Source organism: Jaminaea rosea (genome assembly GCF_003144245.1).
Source record: "Jaminaea rosea strain MCA 5214 unplaced genomic scaffold BDZ90scaffold_6, whole genome shotgun sequence".
Classification (NCBI taxonomy): domain Eukaryota; kingdom Fungi; phylum Basidiomycota; class Exobasidiomycetes; order Microstromatales; genus Jaminaea; species Jaminaea rosea.
In genome coordinates, this window is record NW_020289980.1 from 146713 (window position 1) to 173611 (window position 26899).

At 59.2% G+C, this 26899-nt stretch overlaps 13 protein-coding genes across 13 annotated transcripts; 6 read left to right on the plus strand and 7 right to left on the minus strand.

The window, feature by feature from the left end:
* Positions 1-848: 848 nt before the first annotated feature.
* Positions 849-1734, minus strand: BDZ90DRAFT_168324 (hypothetical protein). Its single transcript, XM_025503663.1, has one exon. The coding sequence runs from the start codon at positions 1577-1579 to the stop codon at positions 914-916; it is 666 nt and encodes a 221-aa protein (XP_025362249.1). The 5' UTR covers positions 1580-1734; the 3' UTR covers positions 849-913.
* A 930-nt stretch (positions 1735-2664) lies between these two features.
* BDZ90DRAFT_239807 (aldolase) lies at positions 2665-3919 on the plus strand. The gene is made up of 2 exons (XM_025507366.1): positions 2665-3038; positions 3109-3919. The coding sequence occupies exons 1-2, from the start codon at positions 2868-2870 to the stop codon at positions 3811-3813; spliced, it is 876 nt and encodes a 291-aa protein (XP_025362250.1). The 5' UTR covers positions 2665-2867; the 3' UTR covers positions 3814-3919.
* A 277-nt stretch (positions 3920-4196) lies between these two features.
* BDZ90DRAFT_246124 (MFS general substrate transporter) lies at positions 4197-5715 on the minus strand (the record flags this gene model as incomplete). The annotated part of the gene is made up of 2 exons (XM_025507537.1): positions 4197-5028; positions 5117-5715. 2 exons carry the CDS (start codon positions 5713-5715, stop codon positions 4197-4199), a joined length of 1431 nt encoding a protein of 476 aa, XP_025362251.1.
* A 560-nt stretch (positions 5716-6275) lies between these two features.
* On the plus strand, positions 6276-7716 carry BDZ90DRAFT_239813 (NAD(P)-binding protein). Its single transcript, XM_025507367.1, has 2 exons — positions 6276-6699; positions 6774-7716. Exons 1-2 carry the CDS (start codon positions 6593-6595, stop codon positions 7699-7701), a joined length of 1035 nt encoding a protein of 344 aa, XP_025362252.1. The 5' UTR covers positions 6276-6592; the 3' UTR covers positions 7702-7716.
* A 28-nt stretch (positions 7717-7744) lies between these two features.
* On the minus strand, positions 7745-11742 carry BDZ90DRAFT_232062 (hypothetical protein). Its single transcript, XM_025506106.1, has 3 exons — positions 11521-11742; positions 11394-11444; positions 7745-11318 (listed from the first exon to the last, which is right to left on the minus strand). Exons 1-3 carry the CDS (start codon positions 11613-11615, stop codon positions 7871-7873), a joined length of 3594 nt encoding a protein of 1197 aa, XP_025362253.1. The 5' UTR covers positions 11616-11742; the 3' UTR covers positions 7745-7870.
* A 185-nt stretch (positions 11743-11927) lies between these two features.
* BDZ90DRAFT_168404 (hypothetical protein) lies at positions 11928-12902 on the plus strand. Its single transcript, XM_025503664.1, has 2 exons — positions 11928-12532; positions 12600-12902. Exons 1-2 carry the CDS (start codon positions 12108-12110, stop codon positions 12646-12648), a joined length of 474 nt encoding a protein of 157 aa, XP_025362254.1. The 5' UTR covers positions 11928-12107; the 3' UTR covers positions 12649-12902.
* BDZ90DRAFT_260130 (hypothetical protein) lies at positions 12823-13810 on the minus strand (the record flags this gene model as incomplete). The annotated part of the gene is made up of 2 exons (XM_025508227.1): positions 12823-13545; positions 13607-13810. The coding sequence occupies 2 exons, from the start codon at positions 13808-13810 to the stop codon at positions 12823-12825; spliced, it is 927 nt and encodes a 308-aa protein (XP_025362255.1).
* A 375-nt stretch (positions 13811-14185) lies between these two features.
* BDZ90DRAFT_279429 (putative thioredoxin peroxidase) lies at positions 14186-15769 on the minus strand (the record flags this gene model as incomplete). Its single annotated transcript, XM_025509173.1, has 7 exons — positions 15307-15769; positions 15141-15174; positions 14955-15027; positions 14762-14868; positions 14501-14690; positions 14295-14423; positions 14186-14214 (listed from the first exon to the last, which is right to left on the minus strand). The coding sequence occupies exons 1-7, from the start codon at positions 15402-15404 to the stop codon at positions 14186-14188; spliced, it is 660 nt and encodes a 219-aa protein (XP_025362256.1). The 5' UTR covers positions 15405-15769.
* A 697-nt stretch (positions 15770-16466) lies between these two features.
* On the plus strand, positions 16467-19247 carry BDZ90DRAFT_260132 (hypothetical protein; the record flags this gene model as incomplete). The annotated part of the gene is made up of 1 exon (XM_025508228.1): positions 16467-19247. One exon carries the CDS (start codon positions 16467-16469, stop codon positions 19245-19247), a length of 2781 nt encoding a protein of 926 aa, XP_025362257.1.
* A 2244-nt stretch (positions 19248-21491) lies between these two features.
* On the plus strand, positions 21492-22295 carry BDZ90DRAFT_205983 (carbonyl reductase; the record flags this gene model as incomplete). Its single annotated transcript, XM_025503952.1, has 1 exon — positions 21492-22295. A coding segment is annotated over one exon (804 nt), but the record flags the coding sequence as incomplete, so codon positions are not given.
* BDZ90DRAFT_279432 (HAD-superfamily hydrolase) lies at positions 22295-24440 on the minus strand. Its single transcript, XM_025509174.1, has 3 exons — positions 23284-24440; positions 22877-23076; positions 22295-22800 (listed from the first exon to the last, which is right to left on the minus strand). The coding sequence occupies exons 1-3, from the start codon at positions 24390-24392 to the stop codon at positions 22538-22540; spliced, it is 1572 nt and encodes a 523-aa protein (XP_025362259.1). The 5' UTR covers positions 24393-24440; the 3' UTR covers positions 22295-22537.
* A 155-nt stretch (positions 24441-24595) lies between these two features.
* On the plus strand, positions 24596-26230 carry BDZ90DRAFT_232067 (hypothetical protein). Its single transcript, XM_025506107.1, has 5 exons — positions 24596-24830; positions 24912-25018; positions 25094-25120; positions 25190-25520; positions 25605-26230. Exons 1-5 carry the CDS (start codon positions 24660-24662, stop codon positions 25791-25793), a joined length of 825 nt encoding a protein of 274 aa, XP_025362260.1. The 5' UTR covers positions 24596-24659; the 3' UTR covers positions 25794-26230.
* BDZ90DRAFT_232068 (hypothetical protein) lies at positions 25497-26830 on the minus strand. Its single transcript, XM_025506108.1, has 2 exons — positions 25605-26830; positions 25497-25520 (listed from the first exon to the last, which is right to left on the minus strand). Exon 1 carries the CDS (start codon positions 26772-26774, stop codon positions 25845-25847), a length of 930 nt encoding a protein of 309 aa, XP_025362261.1. The 5' UTR covers positions 26775-26830; the 3' UTR covers positions 25497-25520; positions 25605-25844.
* Between the last annotated feature and the right edge of the window lie 69 nt (positions 26831-26899).

The following is a 26899-nucleotide window of genomic DNA, read 5'->3' on the forward strand; positions in this document are numbered from 1 at the left end:
GAGATCAGCAGATTAGCCTCCCGTCGAAGCTCTGCAGCACATGTCGAGGAGGCATAACGTATTCCCGGGCACTCCGATGCCAGTTGACCCGTGTATCGCAGACGTCCGGGTTGCTCGCTCGCTTCTTTGCTCACATTGATGGTGTCTTTGCCTTAGGCATGGTTCTATTCCCATGTCTCATCGGTACATTCGCGAGAGGATCAGTGCGCTGGAGCCGAGCCATGGAAGAGAGAGCTCCAGCGCGTGTAATCGGCACCTACACGGCAGCCCGTTCGCTATAGCCTTTAGCGCCATATTCTAATCCCTCGCGTACCTGACGCGGGAGTTGGACAGAGCCTTAGCGCTTCTTGCTGCCTCTTCCCCACGAGAATGCTCTGCGGACAGGATGCCTCTGTCCACAGACGAGCGAGGAACTTAATGTCTAATTGTGCGAAATGCAACATGAACCGTCGGTCCTCCTCGCTCTTGGCTCCTCGTCATTACAGACATTGTCACGACGAAGCACGATTTGAAGCTCCGCTGCTGCATCTCTCCCGTGGTCGCAGATAGGCTTCCCTTCCCTTTTGATCCTTGTCAAGCAGAGCGAGGTTGGAGCTTTGTTCGTGGCAGACGGTCTGGCAAAGAGCAGAATGAGTTCACGAGTACGTCGTGCTCCGATTCACGGCCATGCCATCGGGACGGGCGGTCGATACGGCCGAAGATGCGCTGAGTGCTGGGCGGTCCCACAACGTGCGGCGAGTCAAGGTGGGGGGGGGGGGGGGGGGGGGGGGGGGGGGGGGGGGGGGGGGGGGGGGGGGGGGGGGGGGGGACAGGAGAGAAGGACGAACGTGGGCGAGCACACGCTAATTGTAAGAAAGGTATTGCTGATTCAGCATGCCACAAAAATGTTTGAGTGAGCTTCTGAACGTCGCGTCTACAATGCTACGGCGAGGCCGAGGAAGCCGGCAACCATCAGCCCAACGCTTGCCTCGAGAGTATTAGCGCCGTTGGAGCCACCGTTCTGCGACGAAGCGGTAGGCGCAGCTGCGGCCGATGACGATGAGTTGTCGTTGTCATTGTCATCGTCATCGTCGTTGTCATCGTTGTCAGCAGCCGTGCTCGAAGGTGCTGCGGCCGACGACGAGCTGCTGCTGTTGTTGTTGTTGTTGTCATTGTCGTCGTCATCATCGTCATCATCGTCGCCGTCGATCTCGCCACGGAAAGTGACACCCTCTGCGCCTGGAACGACAAAGCACTGCTCGTTAATGACTATACCGGTATTGCAGCATGCGGACGCGTCATTTTCGGTGTCGTCATCATTGTCATCGTTGTCATTGTCGTTCTCCTGCTCCTCACGCGGGATTCCTCGGCAGGCAGTTCCTGTAGCAGTGGAAAAGGCCGTTGTGCTGCGGGAGGCCGTGACAGAGGACATGAAGGCATCAGACGAAGCGCTGATGAAGGATTGGAGGGCAGAGTTACCACCCTGACGAGGGGACAGAATGTTGTCGCGGCGGGCGACCGGGACAGCGGTAGGCTGGGGAGCAGCCTGCGCAGTGAGGGCAGCTGCGACCAGAGTAGCGAGGAGAGTAAAGGTCTTCATGTTGGCGAGGATGTGAGTGTGGTATGTGTGTTGGTAAAAAGGGAATGGGCACGAGTAATGACAGCCTTCTTATACCTGTCTGTTCGTTCTTGGCAGCCAGCAACGACCTTCTTCGAAGCCTTGATCATGACCCCATTCTGCTAGCGTCCTGCTATAGTGGCCGAAAGGCGTTGCCCAATGCTCCGACCTCAGTTTCCCCGCTCGATCTGAAGTCACCGTTCTCTCGCGCTGCCTTGAAGCATCATCGTTCTGCGTGTCATACGTCAGGCCGGCGTCTTGCGGAGAAGAATGCTGGTCCAAACACCGGATCTCACAGCGAAGAGATTCGAGGTTGCGTGGACCCATGGGCCAGAAGACTGTAAGATGGCCCTGATTTTAGCTCCGCAGCATAGTCTAGTGTAGACGCTAGCGTGCCGAGAGCGGGGACGGAGAGTAGGTCTTGGCACCTGCCGCGATTCATTGCTGTGCAGTAGTGCAGCGATTTGATTGTTGGACGTGCAGTCTCAGGACAAGCCGTCGGTTCCTTCTTCCCTGCACCCCGGACGTTGCGGCAAAAGATCCCCTCGCACTGGTCCCCGTGGATCCAGGCAGGCTCAGCTCTACACGGTCGAGCATGTGAGGTCATGCGAGCGTATGATGTCAAGGGGCTTGAGGATGCCGTGAGACGCTGGGAAATGCAACCAATCGCGAAATGTTGCTTCGCACTGATTGCCCGCCGGCCCGGCGGCCATCATGAGATCATTGCTCTGCCTTGAGGACCACCTCTGGATAGATGCGGCGGAGTGAGAGCGAGAGCCTGGGCGAGGTCTGAGCGTGCAGCGATGGCTGTGACAGCAACGCTGCTGAACCATCCGGTATCAGCGTAGTGAAGGCACGAAAGACTTTATTCGAAATTGAAGTGATTGAAACCTAGACTAGATGGACACCGGCGGCCTTGGCAATCATCGGCAGGCAGCTACCTTAGGAGTCGAGAGCCATCTTCGGACCACGTGGAGATGCTCCACCTCGCTCGTTCGCCCGATGGCTCCCACACTCGGCGTTCTGGGCACCGACGCATGGGCAAGCAACGAGCAACGTCTCCCACGCGCAGCGCCACGCGGGGTCCCCACGACCCCCACCTCCCACCTCCTTGTGAGGTCGGGCGACAGCTGCCTGCAGCCCACTGACGCAAGCCCTGGTCGGGTCATTCTCATTTCTCACATCTTTTTGATTTCGTCGCGAGATCAAGGACCGCCCATCATCTCTTCGTCAACCACATCTACTCCTCTTCGCACTCATCCACACCACGATGCCCGCCGAGAACCTCACCCTCCAGATCCTGCGCAAGGCCTCGCAAGGCAAGTACGGCATCATCGCCCAATCCTGCTACGATGCCCAGAGTGTACTCGCTCTGATCAAGGCCGCAGAAGAGGCAAAATCGCCTGCCATTGCGCAGTTGTTTCCCGTCACGATGAAGCAAGTGAGTCAAGCGAGCCTCTGATTCGCTGAGCGGCCACCTTCGTGCTGACCACTTGACCTCGCGCTCGCAGTTCGGTATCCACTTCGTCCGCTTCACAATCGAAGCCTGCCATGCTGCCCGCGTGCCCATCTCAGTTCACGTCGACCACGCTGCAACAGACGAGGACATCAGTCGCGTACTCGACTTTGCCGACGCAGGTGCGGCAGTAGACTCCATCATGGTTGACTGCTCCCATCACGATACGGATGAGGATAACATCCGCGCGGCGAAGCCGCATTGCCAGCGAGCCAAGAAGCTTGGAATGGCCGTCGAAGTTGAGCTCGGCCGCTTGTCTGGTGGAGAGGACGGCGTGGCCACCATTGAGGAGGGTGCTCTGACCGACCCGAAGAAGGCGGAACGCTTCCTCACCGAGTTGGACGTCGAGCTCCTCGCGCCCAGCATCGGCAACATTCACGGGCGCTATGTCAACCCTCCTGACTTCCGTCTCGAGTTGCTCGATGAGCTCCAGTCAAAGGTCGGACGAGGCACAAAGAGCGACTCGATGATCGTGCTTCACGGCACGGATGACCTCAGCGACGAGCTCTTCCGGGACTGCATCAAGCGAGGTGTAGTCAAGGTGAATGTCAACAGCTGGTGTCGTGACCCGCAGGTTGAGTCGTGGGCTAAGACGATGGGCAAGAAGGGTCTGCCGGATGTGTACGATGAGGGGATGGAGGCTTTTGGCAAGGCGTGCACGCGATTCTTCCATTTGCTTGGAAGCGCCGGCAAGGCCTGAGGCGGAGGGCGAGGAGCGTCGCTCAGCGGCGGTGAGGTCGTCTGTCATCAATCTCATTCCGAACGTACACATCACTCCGGTGCTTCGTGATGTCCACAGAGCCGACGCATTGTCTCACGCCGATCGATCAGTCCCTAGGCTGAGAGTGCCGTGAGGACGCGCTCAGTCTGAGTCGGTCCATTGATTCGAGCATCGCGCGTATCTACGGGCCCGTCTCAATTCGAGTATCGTCGTGGACGCGAGACACATCTCATTCAAAGCGCTAGAGCACACGGGTCATCAATTGCAATCGAGTCAAAGAGGCGCAGATGCAATACTACAATAATACACGACTTGGTGAGATGGGAGCTGGGTCGCCAAAGAAGACCACGAGTAAGCACACCTTAGGCGTCCACCTTGGTAGCGGCGGCAGCCTGACGAGCTGCAGGCGTCTGCATCTCAGGATAGGGGTTACGCTTCAGGAAGATTTGAACGACAATGGCACCCACTACCACGAGGACCATGAGGGCGAGGTTAACCGAGAAGCCCGTACGGTTGTAGTCCTTTGCGCCGGCATGGAAAAGGAAAGAACCCCACAGCGAGGCGCTGTTGCCCAAAGCATTGACGAATGCTTGTGCGATGGCTCGCTTCTCCGATGGATGCGGGATGGCGTTGCTGACCCAGATGCTGATCAGAGGGCACGCCGCGTACACGCCTGCCACAGCGAAGCAAAGGAAGACGTAGCGCGCCGTGTTGTCCAGCACGCCGACGAGGAGAGCGAACATGACTGTTGCGAGTCCGGCGGCGGCTGCGAGGTGCTTGCTGCGCTCCTGGAAGTAGTCGGAGGACCAACAGAAGACCAGAATGGCGACCAAAGCGACCGCGTAGATGGGTGCAGTCATGTACTGGACGTGGAAGCCCGTGTAACCCATCCCCTTGACCAGGACGGGCAGGAAATATTGGATCGTCTGCGCTCCAGTACTTGCGCAGTAGAGGAGCGAGAAAGCCCACGTGCGCCAGTCCTTGAAGGCCATGGCGGCGGCTTGACCATGGGTGACGCCCTCACCCTCCTGCGACCCGCCGACCGAGTCGCGTGCCAGGCGCACGGACAGAATCTTGCGCTCCCGAGGAGTGAGCCATCGGGTCGTTGAGGGGAAGTCTGGAAGCATGAGGTAGGCAATGATGGAGACGCCGCAAGTTGCGGCGCCCTCTACGATGAAGAGCCAAGCCCAGCCGCTGGTAACGCGTCACGGTGCGGGAGGAGATGGTCAGCGCGAAGGCTCGCTGTGAGAAGCCCGTCACCGCCTCATCAGGCCGAACTCACGGAATGCCATGGGTGCCATCGAGCGTCTGGAGGAGGCCACCAGCGATCAGACCGCCAAACATGCCGGAGAGTGCGACTGCCGTGTAGTAAAGGGAGTAGCGTCGGGCCAGCTCATGTTTCTTGTACCAGGACGAGAGCAGGAAGAGGACTCCAGGCGCAAAGGTGGCTTCCAGCATTCCAAGAAGGAAGCGCAAGCCGGCGGCTGCCTGCCACGTCTTGACAGCAGCGAAGCACATGGAGAGGCCTCCCCAGGCGAACATGAGGCTCGGCAGGTAGATGCTTGGCCTTGTCCTAGTGAGAATGATGTTGGAGGGCACCTCGAATATAATGTAAGATACGAAGAACACGAGGAGCACAACAGAGTAATTTTGCGACGTCATATTGAGGTCGCGACCCATTCCTGCGGTGTAGGCGTTTCCGATGTTACTTCTGTCGAGATAGGACAAAAGGTACATGAGCCAGACGGCCGGGATGAGCCTCATGTCTACCTTGCGCAAGACCTTCTTCTCCTCTTCGGCGTCGTATTCGAAGTCGTCGTCGTCGATTGGCAAGGAAGGGGGGCTGTCGGCGGCATCGCCGCTGTGGTATCGGGTGGCCATGCCTTCGTCCTTCTTAGTGTAGTCGCCGTCTTTTTGGATGTAATCGACCATTGCTTGCGCGTAGTTGAAAGTCTTGCGATGTGAATTAGTGGTGTGGCAAGATACCTTTCAGGGATAAAGGGATGGCGTGGCTAGCCTACCAGTAGACGACTGAGAAGCCGACGCGTCGCAGGCCGAGTGAGGTGGGGCCAAGGAAAAAGAGTAGGGTGCGCTAGCGAGTTGAATGGATGCTCGAGTTGGTGTCGATCTTCTCTTATCTTGAGGGGGTCCTGAATCACATCTTATACGTGAGGAGTCAAGCAAAAAGCAATGAAGCGCTCCCACTTCATTTGCGCCTCCCCCTCTTCAGATGACCACGTCTTCGGTCAGGCACCGATGGGCAGCGCAGACGGCGATGCCGACGATGTGAGGAAGAGCCGGGGGCTGGCAGCGGGCCGCCACTCACCCACCATACGCGCTGCAGTCTGCAAGTCGGGCCAGCCCAAGAAATCAACGGGGCCCCTCGGAGAGCCGCCGCGCTCTGCGATCTTGCCATGCTGCGAGTGTCGTGTGGCGCGCGGGGAGGAGGTGGGGCTCCCTGCTGCTCCAGCCCAGTGCGACTCCCACCACCACCTCCTCCCTCCCCCTTTGGCACGCACCCACCCTCGGAGCTCGACGACGTGGTGGGGGTGGGAGGCGACCGGTTGAGGCAGGCAACAGCAAAGGCTGACGCACCGTGGGGTCGACGAACCCACCGGCTCTTTGATTTTGCTACGACCGACTGACCGAGACCGAGCAACACAGGCGCAAGAAATAAAGCCTGGACTTCACAGTCACGCTTACTTTGCCTCTTTTCCACAACCTCGTAACCTACAAGCTACCATCTAGCACACTCAAAATGGCCATCACGAAGCAGACGATCCTCATCACCGGCGCTGGTGGCTGGCTGGGCTCAATGCTCGCTGGAACAATTGCCGCCCGTGAGCCCAATGTCCAATTCAGCTTGTGAGTGCGCTCAGACCGCGAGAGAGTTGCCCGTAGCTGGAGCTGACCCACCTCTTACCACCTCTCGTGCTCAGCATTCTGTGCGATATCGTCGAGCCCAAGGCGCCAAAAGGGGTCAACAACGCGCAATTCGTCTGCCTGAAAGCAGACCTCTCCGAGCCCTCCAGCCTCGACGCCATCTTCTCGACTCCCTTGGGCAAGCCGGACGTGGCCTACCTTATGCATGGCATCATGTCGCTGGGCAGCGAGGAGAACTGGGATCTGGGCATGAAGATTAACATGGACTCTGTACGCAGCGTGCTGGAGAAGGCACGTCACTCGCGCAACGAGGCCGGGGAGGCTATTCGCGTAGTCTTCACGTCGAGTGTGGCCAGCTACGGTGGAGACCTCCCGGATGTGGTGACAACGGAAACTGCCTGCTTCCCTGAGGGGGCTTATGGCTGTGGCAAGCTCATTGGCGAGTACCTGGTCACCGAATACACGCGCCGCGGTTTCGTCAACGGAATCTCTGTCAAGCTCCCCACGATCGTTCCTCGCCCTGGCGCTCCCTCGCGTGCCACCTCAGCCTTTGTATCAGGCATCGTTCGCGAGCCCTTGAACGGGCAGGAAGCCATCTGCCCCGTCGGTTCCTCAGCCTCTGACCCCGTCCTCAACGATGTCGGCGTGTGGGTAGCCAAGCCCTCGACCACTCTGACCAACCTCGCCATGGCCAAGGACATCGTGGCTGACCCGCTGCTGAGCAAGAAGATGCTCCGCTGGACTCGAAGCGTCATGCTGCCCGGCTTTACTGTGAACATCAGCCAGATTATCGAGGCGCTGCGTAACGTCCGAGGGGACCAGGCGGTGGACTTGATCAAGTTCGAGCACGATGAGACTTGCGCCAGGATTGTCAAGTCATGGCCTCGGGCTTTTGAGACGAAGTATCCCTTGTCGTTGGGCTTCAAGATCGATGAGGACGGATTCGAGGGGGCGATCAAGGAGTACATGGCTTCGTATGCGTAGTGTATAGGCGTGAGGAGTAACAGCATCTTTCCCGACCAATTGCATTTGTTCTTGTCACGAAGTCAAGCTCAGAAGCTAGAAACAGCGTGAAGTGACATTGTGAGCGGCAGGTGAAGCCTAGATGATACAACAGAATGATACAATGCGATGTGGGGGTGGGCCGCTCGCCCTATGCCCCGACCCCCTTACCAGGCATCTCCGCCTTGGCCTCCCTCCTAGCCATAAGCAACAAGATGGCGCTCAACGTGTTCGCGAGTCCCCAATCGAGCCGGCGAATGAGGGAGGCAAATCGCTGCAGGACGTGCGAGGCTTTGACCGATCGCCCGGCCGCTGCGAGGAGCGCTGCCGGCGAGGGCGAAATCGAGGTTGCCGACCCCGCCACCCCGCCGACATTCCCACTCCCACTCCCACTACTCTCCCCTCCTGCACCCCGTAGTGAAGACGGGAGCAACTCTCCGATCCCGACAATGCGTGGCGTCAAGCCATGTGCCCCCGCCCACTCCTTGACCTGCCCATCCCGCTCGCAGACATAGGCGCCGTGCAGCCAGGCCTGGACCAGCTTTTCGTGGTCCCCCTCCCACGTCATGTGATGCTCCCACGGCTCCGAGAAGTCCAAGCCCTCGGCAGAGTTGAGGGCCTCGTAAGGGTTGAGGACCAAGTCGATGTAGCCGGTGGATTCCACGTGCGCGATCTTGGTGGGGGACAGATGTGGCAGCTCCGCCACGGGTGGGAGGCGCGAAGCAAGGGGAGGGTCGACACCATTGCCCGCTGAGCGCTTGGAGTGGCTGAGCTTCACGTATGCCCAGACGTACAAGGAAGCGTGGAAGAGGCTGATGACGCAGATGTTGCTCTGCACGACCAAGACATCCGGCTTGGCCACGGTGGAGTTGAGTGAAGAGCGGATGAGATCGAATACTTGTGCCGAAGCGACCAGCATGCTCTTCATCGCCGCCCGATTGGACAGACGAGCCATCCACGTTTCTAGCCATGCTAGAGCCTCCGTGCGCCTCGGCGTGTGCCAGCCAGAGCGACCGGCTGCGTCTCGTAGCTTTTGAAAGAAGGCTGGCGGGCCGAGGAAGTGGATCTTCTGTAGAAGGGACAACAGCTGGACGTCGATGCTCAGTGCGAGGCTAAGCTGCGAGTCCGATGATGAGGGCGGGGGAGCTCGAGACTTGACGACGGACGTAGCCCTGGAGGCGCTGTCCGCCAGATATTTCAAGGCTCGAGAAGCAGCGGTATCGAGACGTTTGTCAACGCACGCAGTATCCACTTCAAGCCCGTTGTCCGTTTCAAAGAGGATCGACTGCCGTTGTGCATCCCAGCAGATGCGGTACAGGGTGACGGAGAGGATGTACGCCTCGAGGCGGTTGACGCGCAATTGTGGGGCGGCCTGCGGTCGTTGATTAGGAAAGAGGAGCTGTCGCAGAGTGAGGAGGAAGGGCATCTGTCCGCCCACCTCCGGCGGTGTCGAGCTCGAACCGCTTGTGCTGTTAGCCCTCGCAGAGCGATAGCGTCGCGCCCACTCTGCAGCGTCGCCTGCGTTCCAGAGTCGCTCCTCGCAGGGAAATGGCGAGGAGATCTCCGTATACAGAAGCATCGGAGAGATGTCGTTGAAGCAAGCGAAGAGCTGGTCGTACAGGAAGACGAACCAGCCTAGCCGGACTCGCTTCTCGGCATCGATCCACGACTTCCAGGTGCGGTCCAGCTGGGCTGGTGTCATTTCCACGAGGGCGTTGCCGTCGATGCGCAAGTCGGTCGTGTGGAAAAAGCCCGAGCGCCTGATTGCGGTTATCAAGCCGCCGCGATTACGCTCTGCGAGTTTCAAGAGACGATTGTCCCCCGAGCCGATTCCAAACATCTGCTGCACCGTCCACGTCTGGTTGAGCTCGACGTTCTGCCACGCCGTCTGGTCTGCTTCGTAGCCGCTCATGACGCCGATGCGTGCCAGCTCGGAGAAGGCGAGCGCGAGGACACTGGCGCTCTTGCGCAACTGAGCCAAGGCGTCTTTGCGGTCTTGCCGGACGCCGACGTGGGCCTGCACCTCAGAAGCGTAGAAGACGAGGCCGACGGTGAGAGTGATGAGCAATTGGACCGGCGGAGCGGTTGCCGGGTCAAAAGTGGGTGGATGAAGTACTGGGCAGTACGGGTTGAACTTGCGGAAGAAGAGAGAGACGAGCAGCTCGAGCTGGCCGCAGGTGAGGAAGGTCGGCGGTGGGGTCTTGGAGAAGGAATAGATGCTCCAAGGATGGCGGCATGACTGCTGAAGGTATTGCAGAAGCTGGAGGCGTGTCTCCTCGCTCACTCGCCATTTCGGCGGCGTGCATCCAAAAAGTCCCGATCCGTTGGGCGATTCGGAGGCTCGGCGTGAGTTGGCTCGTGTAGCATCGCCTGCTTCGTCGATGACGACGATGGGACGATCGCCGCCCCCGCTAGCGCCGTTGGGCGTGCCACGCTGAGGAGTTGCCGTGGCGGCAGCCAGCCAAGCCTCGAGGTCATTGGCCTGGTGCTGCTCCTCAATATCCAAAGAGTAGTCTGAGATCTCGATAATCGAGGGCTTGCTGCGTTGCGGTCGGAACTCCTGGGGCCAGGCATCGGCCGTATCTTCCTCGGAGCGCGGCTTGTGGGGCTGTGCTGCGGTCTCGCCTGTGCGAGCAGAGACTGCCGCTGCATTTGCCAGGTTCAGGAGATTGAGGGACTCAGTCGTTGTCCCATGACCTCGCCCAGATGTGCCGAGCATCTCGCCGATGCGATCGACTGGGGGAGAAGGGCCAAAGACCTGCCAGTCTCCCATGCGATTGTCTTCAAGGCCGTATGCGCCATTCATCAGGCGGGACATAACCGAAGCGTCCGTGCTACTGGCGCTGTCACATTGATCATCAAAAATCCAGTCGAGGCCCGTTAGGGTATTGCTCGACCAGCCACCGGCGAAGAGGTCGAAGGTTGAAGCTTGCTGCGTATTTGCTGATGGGTCATTTGTTCCGCTCATTTGAGCAAAGAGGTCTGGCGAGGGAAAGTGCGGAGGGGCGGGCTCTGAATAGTGCGGCGACTCCATGGGCTGCTGCTGCTGCTGCTGAGGTTGCCAAGGCCCTCCGCCATCGAAGGACATTGGGCGATGCATCGGAGGCGGTGGTGCCATGTTGGGTGGCGGTGGCGGCACTACGGGGCGTGGTGTGTAGGAAGATGGCGAAAGCAGCTCGTGAATTGAAGATACGTGGCGATGGCTGGGCGCGGGGCGGTGGTCCACGTTGTGTTCGCGCCGGTGGTCCTGAGTCGGAGGAACATTCATCTGCCCATGACCAGATCGATTGCCGTATTCCGGAATAACATCGTACCGATGATGAGTGTGACCTTGACCGTGACCACGCAATGCTGTCTCGATGCCTGATCTCCCCACACCTCTTCCTTGCTCGTCGGGGTCCACGGCGGCAATGGAAGGATCGGCAAGTGATGTCGTGCCACTTGCCGTCTCGACTACAGTCGCGCTCGGACTGATGTCACTTGTGGTTGATGAGCGATGCCTCTTGCTCGACGACAGACCGGCGGAGTCATCGGACTCCTCTTTGATGTGACTGCGACGATGCCGGACGAGGACGTCGGAGCGAGAGAAGACCCGGTCGCTGCGTAGGAGTGGGAGTCGCATACAGTCAGCATGGCAGTAATGTCTTGGTGGAATGGTCGCTCCTTCTGCTCACCAGCCAGGCTCGTCACAAGGAAAACGTCGAGGCGTGATGGTTCCACCATGCCTGCGTAGCGAGAGGTGTGGTCAGAGAGGGGGGCTCGATGACGTGCGGGCTTTCTAGCCCAATCCAACACACTCACTCCATCCGAAACTCGTAAGGATGCGCAGCCTCCCTGTGACGCTTCAAGTGCTCAGCCCTCACATAAGACTTGTTGCATGTCGAACAGACGGGCATGCGTGCCCTTTGGCTGAGAGTTCCGTAGCTGTACTAGCAGCGGTCCTCTTTCGACTCTGGTAAATGGCTGCGCTACCGCGATCGCAAAGCGTCGTGAAGTTGTGGGTCGTTGGGTGTCGTATGTGGGAGAGGGGGGAAGGAGAGAAAGTTGCATCGGGCAGTGGGGCACCGCACCGCGCCGCGAGCTAGCCAAAAGCCAATCTGCAAGGCAAGGGCGGCCGGCCCGCGGAGCTGCAATCGACTCTCCCGCCTGGCCGCCGAGATCAGGCCACGCGAGCGGGCGGGAGGCGGGGGCCGTTCCTTGGCTCAGTCCGAGGGCAGCGAGGAGGTGATGATGATGAGAGCGGCCATTTGGGACGAGCACAACTTCCTGACTTTCCCACTCAGCTGAAGTCCTCGTCGTCATCGCATCTCCTTTCCCATCGACGACTTCACCGTATTCTTCTTCGCCTCCCGTCACGCAGCCCCAGCCCATTCCACCCTTAGTCCCAAATGAACGACGTAATCTCCACCTGCATCGCTCTCGCGATCCTCTTCTTTGTCCTCAAGTTCGCCTTCGGGGGCCCTCCTGCAACCTCCTCAGCATCTCAGCAACATCAGCCTCCGAATCCTCAGCAGCTTCACGCTCGCACGCCTTCAAATCCAGCAGCCGCAGCTTCCTCCTCGTCGTCAGCATCAAAGCAGACGCTTATCTCGCGATTCGCCCTCGAGTCCAGGATAGCGGCCGCGCAGCAGGAGGACGAGCAAGCAGCGGCGGCAGCATTAGTAGACGGATCAGCACCTCCGGTCTCGAGCTTGCCGCAGGTGGGGCAGAAGGGCAAGGGGAAGATGAGCGATGAGGAGTGGAAACGGGGAGCCGATCAGCGCGGCGTGGATCTGAGAAGGAGGAAGGAGGAGATGATCTTGGAGGCTAGGAGGTAAGTGCGAACGATGGCCGGCAAGTGCTTGTGCGTCAGTAGCTGATTCCTATCTTTTCGCCTGTAGAAAGCTGATGGCAAAGCAGTCGAGGATGAGCGCGACATCCACCGAGTGAGGCAGGAACGGGCAATGGAGAGGATAGACGACCGCATTCGCCAACGGGCTGCCGTAACTCCAGCGATCACTCAACTCATCTCATCATCCGTTTCGCTGGGCTTGCAATGGAGAAGAGAAGTCGCTTGCGTTGCTTGCTCGCCGATCGTGCGGTCACTGCCGCCTCAACCGTTCGCTACTTTTCTTGCCCACCCTTCTTGCCTCTCTTCCTGCCTGGCGTCGCTGGCCCACCATTCTCCGTGCCGCCCCTCTTCACTACCGTCGTCGCCCTACCACCCAAGTGATGGATCTTCACAGCCCTCATCGCAAAGCAGACTCCCACCACAAGGGTCGTAGCAGCTTGGGCCTCATCCGCTGTCCATGGCTTACCGCCCCTCACACCAGTCACGTCCAGTTTGACCCCTCCCAACACCATTCCTTCCTGCCACGCCGTGTGACTCCCACTGAGCAGCGAGTACGTCACTGCGCCGGCCAGAGCGGCCAGCACGTCGGTTGCCTCTACGAGTGATTTAGCCGTCAGGATAGGCGGGGTAGTCAATCTCCATCCCCCTGCTGGGCCGGAGCTGATGGGATTGAACACCCCCAGAGTGCCGGCGAGCTGTCCGCCCCCACATGCTCCTAGAGTACCTGCGAGTACATGGCAAAGGAGCGAGCCCGACGTCTTTGACTGCGAAGTGGCAGCAAAGGTGATCCCGCCGCGAATGGCGGCCGAGCGAGTGGCTCCATCGATGAGCGGAAGGGCCGTATCTAGCCATGCGGGGCTGGGGTTGGGGCCGTACCGTAGGAACAGAGTGACGTAGAGGTGGACGAGGGTGTATGTCAAGAAGGGCCAGATAGTGAGCAGAGGGATGGGCGTTGTTTGGCTCAGCCAAGACACGAGGAAGGAACCTCCCCAGCACTGCGGGCGAAGGAGAGAGGGTCAGCAAACAGTCCAGTCCAGGTGCTCAGCTCGTGCTCACCATCACCAGATAGCCCACCAAATCTGCCAACCATCCCCCTTCATCCTTGAGCGGAGACGCAGCTGCGGCTCTCTTCCTCAGCCCACGATAAGCCAGCGAGACGCGCAAAGCATGAAGGGTGGGCGTGAGTGGGAGGAACAGGGTAGGGAGGAAGGTCGTCGCTAGGAATGTGTTGAGGGAGACGATCGAGGGGAGGAGTGACATGCTGGCCAAGGATCTACTGTGAGCAGTGCCTTGATGGTCAATAGGAGGCCAACAATTGAGCGAAGTGACAACAGAAGAGAGAAAGACAGAAAGCTAATTGCTGTCTTCGTCGTGTGGGGTTGGGCGGAGGACCCTTCCTTCCTCCGCATGAAGCTTTGCCGTGAGATCCGATCCTCGCCTCTCCACGTGTCTCTCCCCGCCCACGACTTCTTCTTGCCCTTCGATTGCGTTGTAGCGTCGAGAGCGTCGGTCAGAGAAGGTCAACATCACGCGGAGACGAGAATGGGGAAGAGGTATTTGACTTCAATTGATTGAGATGAGCAGGGGACTGAGAGCCGAAATCTGGTTGGGTCAGGTCATCATATCGCAACAACTCTAAGCCTCTCCGGGGTAAGGTGCGAAGCCTGATTGCGAGGGGCGGAGCAGATGATCAGGTCAGCTACTGTGACATGAGCGCATCATGGCGGGGGAAACGTGCACTCACGGAGGTAAGGCTTGACGACCTCGTGCTCAGGGAAGAGCTTGGCGACCTCCTCACCCTGGACAGAGGGGTGAATGATGACCTTCTCCCCCTTCTGCCAGTTGACGGGCGTGGTAACACGGTACTTGTCGCCTGCACACGAGCCCAGAGAACAGTCATCGGGTTGATCAGCGACAGTTCTTCGTCCCCTGGCGCCGCTGAATACGTACCGATTTGAAGCGAGTCAATCACACGGAGGATCTCGGTGAAGTGACGGCCCGTAGAGGCAGGGTACTCAATCTTGAGGCGAATGACGCGCTTGGGATCGATGACAAAAACGGTGCGAACGGTGAAAGGAATGCCCTTTGCATCGACGTTGGTGGGGTCAAGGGCGTCGAGCATGTCGTACTCGGTGGCGACCTGCAGGAGCAAAAGGCAAGTGTGTGAGTTCGGGGTGAGCGGGGACGCGAGTGGGGGAAGGCGCAACTTACCTTGCGGTCCTTGTCACCGATGATGGGGAACTTGAGCGTCGTCTTACTCAGCTCGTTGATGTCCTTGATCCACTTGTCGTGCGAGTTGATGTCGTTGGCGGAGAGACCTGCGAGCGCGCCGACGCGGAAGGGTGAGCGACCGAACTGCCGTACGTCGACGATGTCATCATCGGCTGCAGGCCAAGATACACACCAATGACCTTGACATTGCGCTTCTGGAACTCAGGAGCGAGCTTGGAGACCTCGCCCAGCTCCGTGGTGCACACCTGAGATTAGGGAGGCAGGGAGAGGGCGGAGGGTCAGTAATCGCGTCCTACCTCGCCGCAGACTCCCAGATGGTTCAGACTGATTCTGTGACTTATCAGATGGCGATACATACGGGAGTGAAGTCGTCGGGATGGCTGAAGAGAATTCTGTTTCCGAGGATCGTAGAGGGCAAGGGAGAATGTTTGGGACGAGGCGCGCGTCAGTCTAAAGTCTCCTCAGCTCGATGCGCTGTCCTCCGTGCTCTGCCTCTCAGGTGGCACTTTAGCAAGGCTACTCACGCCCAGCTGTTGTCCAGCCACTGGTGGAAGTCAATGCTGCCGAGCGTCGTCTCGGCCTGGAAGTTGGGGGCGATGCTGCCAAGGCGAAGGGAAGGCATGATGGGCGCTGCGTATGTTTGGCGGGCTATTGTTCGAGGTTGATTTTCAATGGGGCAGATAGAATGCGGCTGCGATAAGCTCTATCGTCTCAGCGAAAGAGTAGCGAGTGATCCTTGATTGTAGTGGTGGTGGCGACAAGAAGAAGAAACACACCGATTCGAGCGAGGCCGTATCGGTTGCGCCTTCTTGGCTTTCGCCCGCAAGAGTCCGTGCGCCGCCGGGAATCGACGACGGGCTGACCTTTCTTCCGCGTGGAGGAGTCTGGTCAGCCCGATTGGCTGACTGGTCTGCTGCTGAAGCAGGGCATCTCAACTGGGCTGAGGCTGAGGCAACGGCGAGATGCACGCCATCGCCGCCATGGATGACGATCCAAAGGAGACGAAGCAAAGCCAGCAGCCACCGCTCGTAAGGATCCAAATGCTTTCACTCTTCCGAGCAGGGTCGGGACCATGGTCTTGCCACGCGAGTGAGACTGTTGTTGTCAACAACGTGGTTCCAGCCTAGCTTGAGTGGGCCTGCCTGTCCGCGCTTCAGATCGAACGTCGCCCCGACAGACGGACGCCGCCCTGCCTGCAACCAGGCATCCGAGGCATGGACGTTGAGCGCGAAAGAGGCCCTCTGCACCGTTGCACACGCTAGGCGAAGTCATCAAGGTCGCGGCGAGCCTTGGCCAATGGGTTCGTGTCAACTTCATTCAAGGCTCAACGATGATCCAAGAGGAAAGGCACTCAACGCGATGCGAGCTCGCGAGTAGAGGGAAGCAACAACAAGCGGCAGAAGAGGCAGACAGCAGCAGACGGCAATGAGAGAAGTCGAGAGTCGTGGCTGAGAGTCCCAGCATGACGGGATGATTGGCGGGCGGCGAGGATCGATAGACCAAATCGACGTCGCCAACTCAACGTCGCCTCACTCACCCACCCTCTCGCCTGAATCTCTCCTTCCTGGCGATTTCTCTTTCGCATCCACATCGCTTCCTGTCCTCTCATCACATCTACCATTACCACCCTTCGTCTACCACCATCACCTCCTTGATCCCTAGGCTTCGGCCAGTCGCTGGTGCCATGGACCCCTTCGCTTTCGCTGACATAGCTGGAGAAGCTGGCGAGGGCGCCGATGATAGCGGAGGCGTTGCTCAGCCGGCAGTAGCCGCGGCGCCAGCAGCAGCTCAAGCACCAGCAGCTGAAGCGCCGGCTGCTGCCGCCGGGGCTGGTCCTCTTGCTGCTGCTGAGCCAGCTGCTGCCCCAGCTGCCGCTGCTACTAATCCAGTCGAGACGGTCGCCCCTGCTGCCGTAAGCCCTCCCGTGGCCGGCGCGGCTACGACTCCCAATGCAGGCATGTGGACGCCAGCATCCATTGCTACACTCCAGAGCACAGCGGCACCCTCATCTGCGGTCCTGCCAACCTCTTCACTCGCATCCCTAGCTGCCATCTCCTCATCAGGCACGCCTGCACCATCCTCTTCTTCACTGTCCGCCACCTCTTCCATGTCGTCCTCGTCTCCCTCTCCTACACCCACCGTCACAGAGAAGGACGTGGGCAAGAGTGGCTGGGCCCTTCCTGTCGTCATACCCATCGCCTGTGCTGCCGGCTTTCTCCTCGCTCTTAGCATCGCCGCTCGCATGTACAGCATCATGTGGCGCAAGCACAAGCGTCGCAAGGAAGCAGCAGCAGCTCTGGCCCGCAAGCTCGACCATGAGGGGGGAGATCCAGACGACTCGACTGCAGAGCTCGCACCCAACATGGACATCAGTGGGGCTCGCTTCCACAATGGAGCAACAGGCAGTCCGGCTCGAGGCGGCGTGGGTGGTCAAGGGGGTGGCACACCGTCACGCTTCGGCTTTGGGTCTGGACGAGACAATCGCCGTGGTGATAGCGGGCAGCAAGAAGCAGAGACTGGCTACAATGACGCGGAGCTACTGGGTGTGCCCTCTACCCAGCCACAAGGAGCAGCCAAAGCATGGTCATGGATGAAAAACACCTTCACTAACCAGGAAGCTTTGGGCGAGCAGAACACCCGCGGCCCCCCAGCAAAGAAGAGCATTCTCTCCTTCGTCAACCTAGCGGGCACGCCAGCCTCGCCACCTGGCTTCTCCCTCTCAGACGACCCATGGCGACGATCGACGCAAAGCTCTGTTTCTCACGATGGACCGCCGCGGTCAGCTGCAACCCATTTCGGTTGGTGCGACGTCTCGCTCAGCCCTCCGCCGCCTACTCCTCCGCCGAAATTTAACGCCGCTGGACGCAAAGCCCCACCACCCCGTAGCCCACTCTCTACCGTGACCGAGGAACGATCGCTTGGTGCTGCCGGTGCCGCCTCGATGGCCTCCTCGCCGAGCAGGATGCTCATGAGCACAGTAGGTAAAGGCGTGGTCCGTAGCCCAGCCGCATCCTCCCCGCTCTCCTACACCATGAACAGAGACGGCGAGACCAATGCCAATACCTCCTCTATGCTACCTCGTCCATCTTCGAATACCTACCGCCGTGTGTCAAAAGAGAACGACGGCGACGACGGCGCGGACGCTGGACGTTTGGGCAACATGGTACTTCGAGAAGAGGACCACGGCTTCGTAGAGCGGGGACAGGACTTGGCTCGAGCTGTCACCACCAGTCAGGCTCCTTCTCGCAAGCAAAGTACCCGCAGCGCAGCACCACTCCGTCGAGCCACGACCCTCAAACGGCCTCGCTTCGACAGCGAGACGGTCCCTGCGGCCGAGCCGCCCACAGAAAGCCTCCGAGCCATCACTCCCGCACCACCCTACGAGTCCGAAGAGACGCCACATGCCCGCTCGGTCATCAACTTCAATTACGACGTCGGCACGCCTGGGCCCCTCTCCCCTCACATGCCTATTCACCCTGCAGCTTCGCAGCTACATCGCAACGCCACGTCAGAGTCGGAGCATAAGCGTCGTCGTCGGCTAGGCAGGGCCAAGACGATCGTCGACAACGCGGTTCAGGCGTCCAACGCTGAGCGCCTCAAGAGAGCAGCTAGCGCGGCACCTGGTGCGAGAGCGAGGGGTGCGCTGCCCGTCACGCCTGTGAGCGTGCCCGTCTCTCGCACTTCTACCACCACTACTACGACTCCAACAGCGATGCAATTGGACGATCCCTACTCCTACCACTCGACGCGGGGTGCCCTACAAGTCGAGTCGCCCATGATCCCCATACCGGGAAGTGCGGCGCTTACACGTCGTTCCTCGGGCAGCCAATACTCGTCCGAAGACGGGGTGCCTAGCTTGAGCGACGGTGAGTCTGACGACCCTGATCGGGCTGGAAGCGGTCTAGCCTGGAGAACGCCGGCCACCTCTGTCCGCCGAGGAGATACAAGGAAGACGATGAGGCGAACTGAGAGAGACGTTGAGGACCAAGAAATGATGGAGCGAGACTACGAGGACGACGGAGAGGGTGATCAGGTCGTCTTCGCTGCTGCGAGCAAGGCGCTACTCGCCACCCCGTTTGCGGAATCTGCTCGTTCGACACCCAAGTACCTTGACGCCATTGCGGCGTACTACTCGAGTCCAAATGTGGACCTGGAGGACGCTCCTTCGCCATACGGAGTCCAGCCCACTGAAGTCACGCAAACACGCTCCCCGCTCTCACAGCCGCCTCGCATTCAACTGCATGACGGGCCTGCGCCACTGCCTAGCCCGTACGAGAGCAGATCAGCCAGCCCTACGAGGGGGATGAGCGGCTCGCCAACGCGACAGTGGGCGCATGACAAGGGGAGGTGGACGCTACGAGACGCTGAGAATCGTGATGCTTCGACGCCGGCGGCTGCGGAGCCATCTCCTTTCGGCAGGCATGCGGGGCTGTTCTTCTCGCCGGCTGTGGGGCATAGAGGATGAGCGATGTTAATAAGGAGGGCTCGTGCACTTTTCCTCTTCAGACTTCATCTTTTTTCGTTCTGCTCTCCCGTTGCCTTGACGAATACACATCTACCTTTACGATATCCAATTCAATAAGGTTTCATGAAGGCTACAGTAATGCTCTTGCTCAATGTCTTTCGTGTGCTTAAGGTATAGCATCCGCAGAAAAGACAAATTGGCTCTTCGCTCGTCGGCTTGCCATCTTAAGGGCAACATGCTGTAGGACGTCGGGGCGAAGTACGACGTATGCCCGTTGGGGCCCGGTCCCATCGCCGTAGCACGCTTCCCTTGAAGCGCGATGTCAAGAAGCTCGCATCTTCTAGGGCCGAGGTTGAGGCTGGACCGGCGCTCAGTGGGTGATGGAGGTCAAGCGCGAAGGTACTGGCGCCCTTGTCCGCCTCCTGCTTCTTCCCAAGCGCTTGCGCTGCAGCTCTGTCAATGGCACCGCGAGGAAGTTTGGTGAGCCACTTTCAGGGCTTCACTGTGGACCAATTGTTGTTGGCAAAGTCGCTGTACGCCCTGGTTGCGCGAGCCCATGCAGACGTTGGGAGCCCGATGAAGGGTGGCGCTGGCTGACTCTGACCACAAGGGTGTAAGAGATCTTCGACGGTGCCATCTGCTCGCTTCCTGCGGTCGATGTGAAGAGCATTCCTGACATCGCCCTTCCTCTCCTCAAGTAAATTGGCGTCCTCAAGTAACTCGGCGACGTGCTCTTCAAGTGACTTGCTTGCTTGTGCATGCCACCGGGCGTACTGTGTCTGCCAGTCAATGCCGGCTTGCGCTTCTGCGACGGTGCACGTACTCTAGCATTGTCATGTTGTCGAGATTACTCATCGTTCCCGACGACGGCACGCTTGACGACTTTGAAACGCTGGGACTTGCATCGGAGGTGGAGGAGTCTTCTTCCTCGTCAGATACGACCGCACTTGATAGTCTTCCAGGATCTGGGCGACGCTTCAGAGGCGGACGACTCCTCTTGCTCCTCATCTTGCTCCTCTTGGCCGTCGTCGACACGCTGCCGCTTGTTGACGGGGGCGGCAGGACCGTCAGCTTGGCGGGCAGGCCTGAGCAAAGGGGGCGAGTAATCTCCACCCTTGCAGACTCGACCAAAGCATGAAGCGCCGGCTGCCGTCTCGCCGATCAGATTCGAGAGATTCGAACTCAGCAGAGCTCAGTTGTGCGAGAAAGCCCGTCATGCCGAAAGCCTGTGTGAACCTGGTCAAGAGACGAATTTCCTTTTTACCGGTGTTGCTGTGCTCTCTTGAGGTGGTCGACCTGCGAGGAGGTACAGGTCGAGCGAACGTTGATTGATGCATCCTTCGCTGAGATTGCGCGTCTCGCTTTCGGCATCCTCGGACTCCTCGTCGTCAACCAGAATGCGAGGATGCTGTCGCCTGGGACTGATTACTGCTGCGACCTGCTTAGCATTACGCTTGCGCTTATGGTCGTGGTGCTACTAATGGCACAGCAACGCTAGGGCATCGTAGCTCTGGAAGTAGGTGGTGTAAGGCGGGGTGGGTAGTGATGGCAGGCGGTGCAGAGCGAGGCATGTGCGATGGCCGTGTTGCTTTACGGTTGAAGGTGACGGGTTCCTGTGAGGAACCACCGCTGCCATCGCGGCCGCCTACGCCTAGGTGCGGAGGGATCACAAGCAGGCGAACGCGAAAGGCAAGCGCTCCTCATGCTCGCTGCACTCCGTTGCCGCTGCCTGCACGATCGCATCGCGCGCACAGTCACTTTGGTCGGTGATGAATTGGATGGCGTGCGGGCTGATGCAAGTAGCTCTCTTGGATAGCCATCATTGGTATGGTCTGGACGTTCCTTTCGAGCGCTTGGTCACGGCGCCAAAAAGTCGAGAATGAAGCGGGCCCGGACCGCGGCCACGCGCCAGGCCAACCTCCACGCACGGGCCCCATTCGAAGGACCCTTGAGCTTGAGTGGAGGATGACGTTGAATCTTCTCGCTCGGAATCGCCCGACCCCACATCGCCTTCGCCGCTAAGTCAGAAAGAGAGAGAGAGACTCAGCTCGGGTCATTCACCGCTGCATTAGCTTAGGATCTCTCGTACAAAGCCGATCAGCTCAGCACAAGCCTCCGCCGCCCCCCTTGGCTGGATTGGCCATATAAACCTCTCTTCCGCTCATCTTGCCACTCGCGATGATCACCTCCCGCCTCTCACAAATCGCACGCACAATGTCCACCCAAGCATCCAACGGCCGCGTAGCCATCATCTCTGGCGCCAACCAGGGCGTAGGCAATGGAGTCGCCAACCGCATGGCTCGCCTCTGGAACGAGCCGCAGCACCTCACCATCTACTTCACCTCGCGCAATGAGCAGCGTGGCCACGACTCGCTCGCCAAGCTCAAGGAGGACCTCAAGAGCGAGAAGGTCGGCGATGTCAGCTTCGAGTATCACCAGCTCGACATCACCGACGAAGCGAGCAGGACGAAGCTGCTCAAGGACATCAAGGAGAAGCATGGTGGGCTTGATATTCTTGTGAACAACGCCGGAATTGCAGGCCAGGGCTTTGATGCCAGCGTGGTAGAGGAGACGCTCAAGACCAACTACTACTCTACGGTCAGCATGGCCAATGAGGCAGTGCCCATCATCCGCCAAGGGGGCCGAATCGTCTCTGTCGCTTCTATGGCGGGTAAGCTGAACGGATACGGTGACGAGCTTACGCAGCGATTCAAGGCCGTCTCAAAGCAGAGCGAGGCCGATCAGCTCATGAAGGAGTTCTACGCATCGGTAGCGGATGGCACGCACGAGCAAAAGGGCTGGAAGTCTGCTGCCTACTCTGTCAGCAAGGCTGGGCTCATTGCCAATCACCGAGCTCTGGCTAAGGAGGTGCAGCCCAAGGGCATCTCGGTCTTCACGTGCTGCCCGGGGTATGTGGACACGTCGATGACCAAGCATAAGGGCGTCAGGACACTCGACGAGGGAGCTGTCACGCCTGTTGCGTGCGCCTTTGATGCGCCCGAGAGTGCGACGGGAAGCTTCTGGGAGAATGGCAAGGAGAGCACTTGGGCGTAAGAAGTCCGCGGTGTATTCTGTATGATGTATGAATGTTTAGCAATGACTATTGACAACTTGATGAAGAGAGCAGCGTTTGTAATGGCGAGTCCAGACTGGGGTAAGAGCGTAATGTCGTGAGAAGAGTCCTTGATTTCCTGGCGAGATAGCGACTGCCATGATCGCAGCGGCAGCTCCAGGCTGCGTGACGATCGAGAATGTCTCGAAGAAGGCATGAATCTGTTGACCTCTTCATCTCAAACGATCAACCATCCTCCTACCGCCACCAGCACTGAGCCCCCCAATCCTACAGCCATCTGTCTCGTCTGTCCCGCCCCAGCAATATAGCTGTCCCCAGGGCCCGACTTGGAGCCCCCGCCACCTGTAGCAGCAGGCGCAGGCGCAGCTGCTGAGCCGTCGAGGGATGCTGGGATCGATGCGGTGGGGTATTGAGATAAGGTGGTCGACGTACTCGTTGCGTTGCCTGACGCTGTGCTGGTCGAGTTGCCCGAGACGGTGGCTATGAGCGGGGCGAGGGGTGGAGAGGGTCAGATGAGGTGGCAGAAGACAGCGCAGGACAGGAAGGGCAAGCTCACCTGTGCTGTTTCCGCTTGCACTCCCTGAGCTGCTACTCGCTGCGTTCGAAGACGAGGATGTCGCTGCCGTCGTTGGCGACTGGGCTGCGACTAATGACGAGGTGATGAGGACGAGGGCAAGAAGGAGGGTAACGGCGTGGCCGACCATGCTGCGGGGAGTGAAAATCATCGTGACCGGTCGTGAGGAGGAAGGGGCGATGCTGTTGAGACGTGGAAAGCGAAAGATGACGAGAAAGGTGAGGAGCAGGAGTTGAAGGGGCCGCCGGGCGATGCAAGGGTTCGTCTCGAGAACGTCGTCCCGCTCCCGCCGGACTGCCGACAACTGCAGCCACGTGGTTTCGAGCACGCCGTCACGGCAAGCCGCTGGTCATGCTATGCTCTATATTATAATGCCTCAACCCTCTCACTCTCCTCTTCTGGCCTCCATCTCCCTCTCAATCGCTTCCCTGACCGCGACCTCAACGTCGTCCACCACAAAGCTCGGCCTGTACTTTGGCTCGCCCTGCGCCTCTCGGTACACGCCTGTCTTGGACACGAGCGCCGTCTCCCACCCGAAGTCCCTGCCACCACGAATGTCAGACTCTGGATTGTCGCCAACCATGTACACCTTTGCGGGATCTTGCCCGCCACACATCTCCCTGAGCATTTCAGCCGCATACTCGAAGGTAAGCTTCTCCGGCTTGCCAAAGACGGTGTACTCGAGCGGGAGGCCGGTAGTCTTCTGCCAGACGTTGGAGAATGCCACTCTGAAGGCTCCCTGCCCGAATCGAACTACAGGAAAGTCATTGCCCCACAGCAGGTCCCCGTGCGAGAAGTAGAGTGGGATCTGCTCTCGCTTCTTCAGCTCTGCTGGGGAGGACTCGGTACCGAAGACGCCATCGCGACTGCGCAGGATGTCCACCATGAGCTGGATGTCTCGGCCCCAGTCGCGGGAGTCGTGGAAGACAATGATGGCAGAGAAATGGACGGAGGAGAGGTCGGGCAGGTTTGAGCGGACCTGATCCGGGGAGGCGCGGGTGAAGGGCCAGGAGGCGGGGAAGCTGTGGTGCAGGTCGTGAGCCGTATAGACGTCGTTGAAGCCGTACTCATTCATGATCCCGCGCACTCCACCTGGCGGTTTGTCTGGCCCGCCGATGACGAGAATGGGCTTATCGCCGTACAGCTTGGTGAGGCTCTGCAGGACTGTATGCGCTTGCAAGACTTGGTGCGGTTGAATAGGGTGCTGAAGCTCCTTGCTCAGTCGCGCTGCTCGATCTTCTTCTGAGACGCCACCGCCATTTGTCACCAGGATGTAGGGTATCTGAGACTTGTACGGGTTATCGCCATGCAGCATACGTAGCGCGGACAGTGCTTGAGGAAGAACGCGAGGACCAGCTTTAAGGACGCCGTCGATGTCGAAGGCGAAGGCGAGAGGTGGGCGGCGCGACGACGATGCTATTGAGGACGAGGAGGTGAAGCTGCGTGCAAGTGATGGCAGCCGCCATGCTGAGGCCGCGGTCCTGCGAAGAGCCGCCATTGGGGAAGAGTGAGAAAGTGACGATGAGGACAGTTGGGGAAGAAAGACGAGCTGATTAGAGAAAGTGGAAAGTGGCCCAAGCGCCTCATCCTCGACCCGCGTTCCAACCACGTGGCTGACTGCCGCGCGAGTCCAACACCAGCGATGGGATCGACCGGCTTGGAATTGCTTGCAACTTCCTTCCCTCCATCACACCACGACCCCACAACACCAGTCTCGTCTCGATCCGACGCGCTTCGAAACCACTACAACCTAGACGTCGCCACGATGGGAGAGTCACGCTCTGAGCTGCTGGCTTGGCTCAACGAGCTGCTGGCCCTCAACTATACCAAAGTAGAGCAGTGCGGGAGCGGCTACGCGTATGCGCAGATCATCGACAGTATTTACGGCAATGTGCCGATGAGCAAGCTGAACCCGGCTGCTAAGCAGGAGTATGAGGTGAGAGGATACGGATGGGAAGCAAAGCTGTATTCAGCAGAGTAGTAAGTCCTGACCATTGCTTCTCGGTCGTGCGCGCAGTTCATCAACAATTTCAAGGTGCTGCAGACTGCCTTCAAGAAGAACAAGATTACAAAGCCCATCCCCGTTGAGGCGCTCGTGCGATGCAAGATGCAGGACAATCTGGAGTGAGTCAGCGCATTCGTGACCAACCCCATAACCACACAGTAGCTGACCTCTCCTCTCCTTCCTTCCCTCGGCAGATTCTTGCAGTGGATCAAGAAGTTCTGGTGAGGACAGGCGAGAGCTGTGGGAGTATGGCAATGCTGACATCACCTCCCCCTCGCCCTTTGTTGCAGGGACACCAACTACCCCGGAACGCCCTACGACCCCGAAGCCCGCCGCTCCGGAGCAGCGGCCGCCCCTCCTCCCCTCATTGGCGCTGCAACCGTAGGGGCTGCCCGACCGGCAGCCGCAGCCGCAGCGCCTCGAGCAGCACCTAGAGCAGCACCTGCAGCCGCAGCGCCCGTGAGGAGACCGGTGGGAGGAGCAGGCGCGGGAGTGGCCAGGGCGTCGGGAGCTGCTTCGGCCGTTTCGAATGAGACGATCGCGGCGCTGACAGAGCAGATGGACGAGATGCGCGTGAGCGTTGATACCTTGGAGAAGGAGAGGGACTTCTATTTCTCAAAGGTGAGTGCGGGCGAGCGACAGCGTAACAGCGAAAGGACTGTGGACATTGATATTGCGTCCCTCCCCCTTCATTCGCACCCGCAGCTGCGCGACATCGAAGTCCTCATTACGGAGCGTCTCACGGCTCACGAGTCGGGCGAGCCCCTCCCAGAGGATGCGCTCACGGAGGAGGCGTTGCTGAAGCAGATGCAGGCGATCCTATACAGCACGGAAGAGGGCTTCGAGCTGCCCGAGGGAGCAGAGGCGCCAGTCAACGAGGAGGAGACCTTCTAATCGCTCAATTCACTCTCAAGATGTAACAGGGGCGCCAGTGATTGCGGTAGATTATGCAAGTGCTACACCCGCTGATCGCTCCATCGCTGCTTGATCTAGCTCGACGCGCTCTACGGCCTCGAGGACGCGTGTGCCCTCCACCCAGTCCTTTACTCGCACAAGCCAGACGTCACTGCGGCTCTTGGCCAGGAGGGCTTGGCGATCGGTGTCGCTGGGTTTGGTCGCCAAGGGCGCCCTTGTCCGCAATCTTGCCTCGAAATCCTCGCACCCATTAGCCAGAGACTCCCCGTATCCCAATCGCTGAATCGTCTTGATCACACCGCTTCCTTCGTTTGGCGCAACAACGATGCCGACGCTCGCTGCGAGAAGGCAGGGTAGATCGGTGTTGCTGTCCCCTGCATAGACGATCATCGTCGCTTTGCCTGCCTCGTCAACCATCTTGCCCATCTCGCGCAGCTTGTCCGTTCCTGTCGCGATCTTGCGTATGACCTTGCCCGTTCCCTTGCCCGTCTCGGAGTCCACTTCAACATCGTTGGCGTAAACGGCTGAAGTGGGCAATTTGGCTCGCCGTAGGCCGGCTTGGATGAATGCCTTTGACCATGAGACGGAGAGGACGTTTGTTGTGATACCGCGTCGCTGCTCCAGCCAGGAAGAGAGGTCGGTCTGCACGCCTGGGTGAAATGAGATCTGGTCTAGTCTATCGTCGAGCTTGGTGTGATCCCAGCCAATAAAAGCGCCCCCCTCTGTCACCCTCTGTACACTTTTACCCTCTACATCAGAGAGCGATGCAAGCCAGTCGAGCTGCTGCTCGAGCGAGGTGCGGTCCTCGTCCTTTCCCAGCGGGTGCGTCGAGGTATGCTCTGCCAAGTCATCTAGATAGGGCTGAACATAGGGCTTCAAGCCGCCATTGTGCTGCTCAGGGATGAGAGAAAGCGTGTCGTGCGATGTGAGAGTCTCATCCCAGTCGAGGACGAGAAGCATTGCGGGCGAAAGGGTGAGGAAGAGAGAGCGAGGAAGGCTTCACGTGTGGAGTTGACAAGAAGGAAGGAGCAAGCTGCACAGGCCGGACTGGCGGCTCCAGTCGAATCCAACACCCGCGTCTCGCG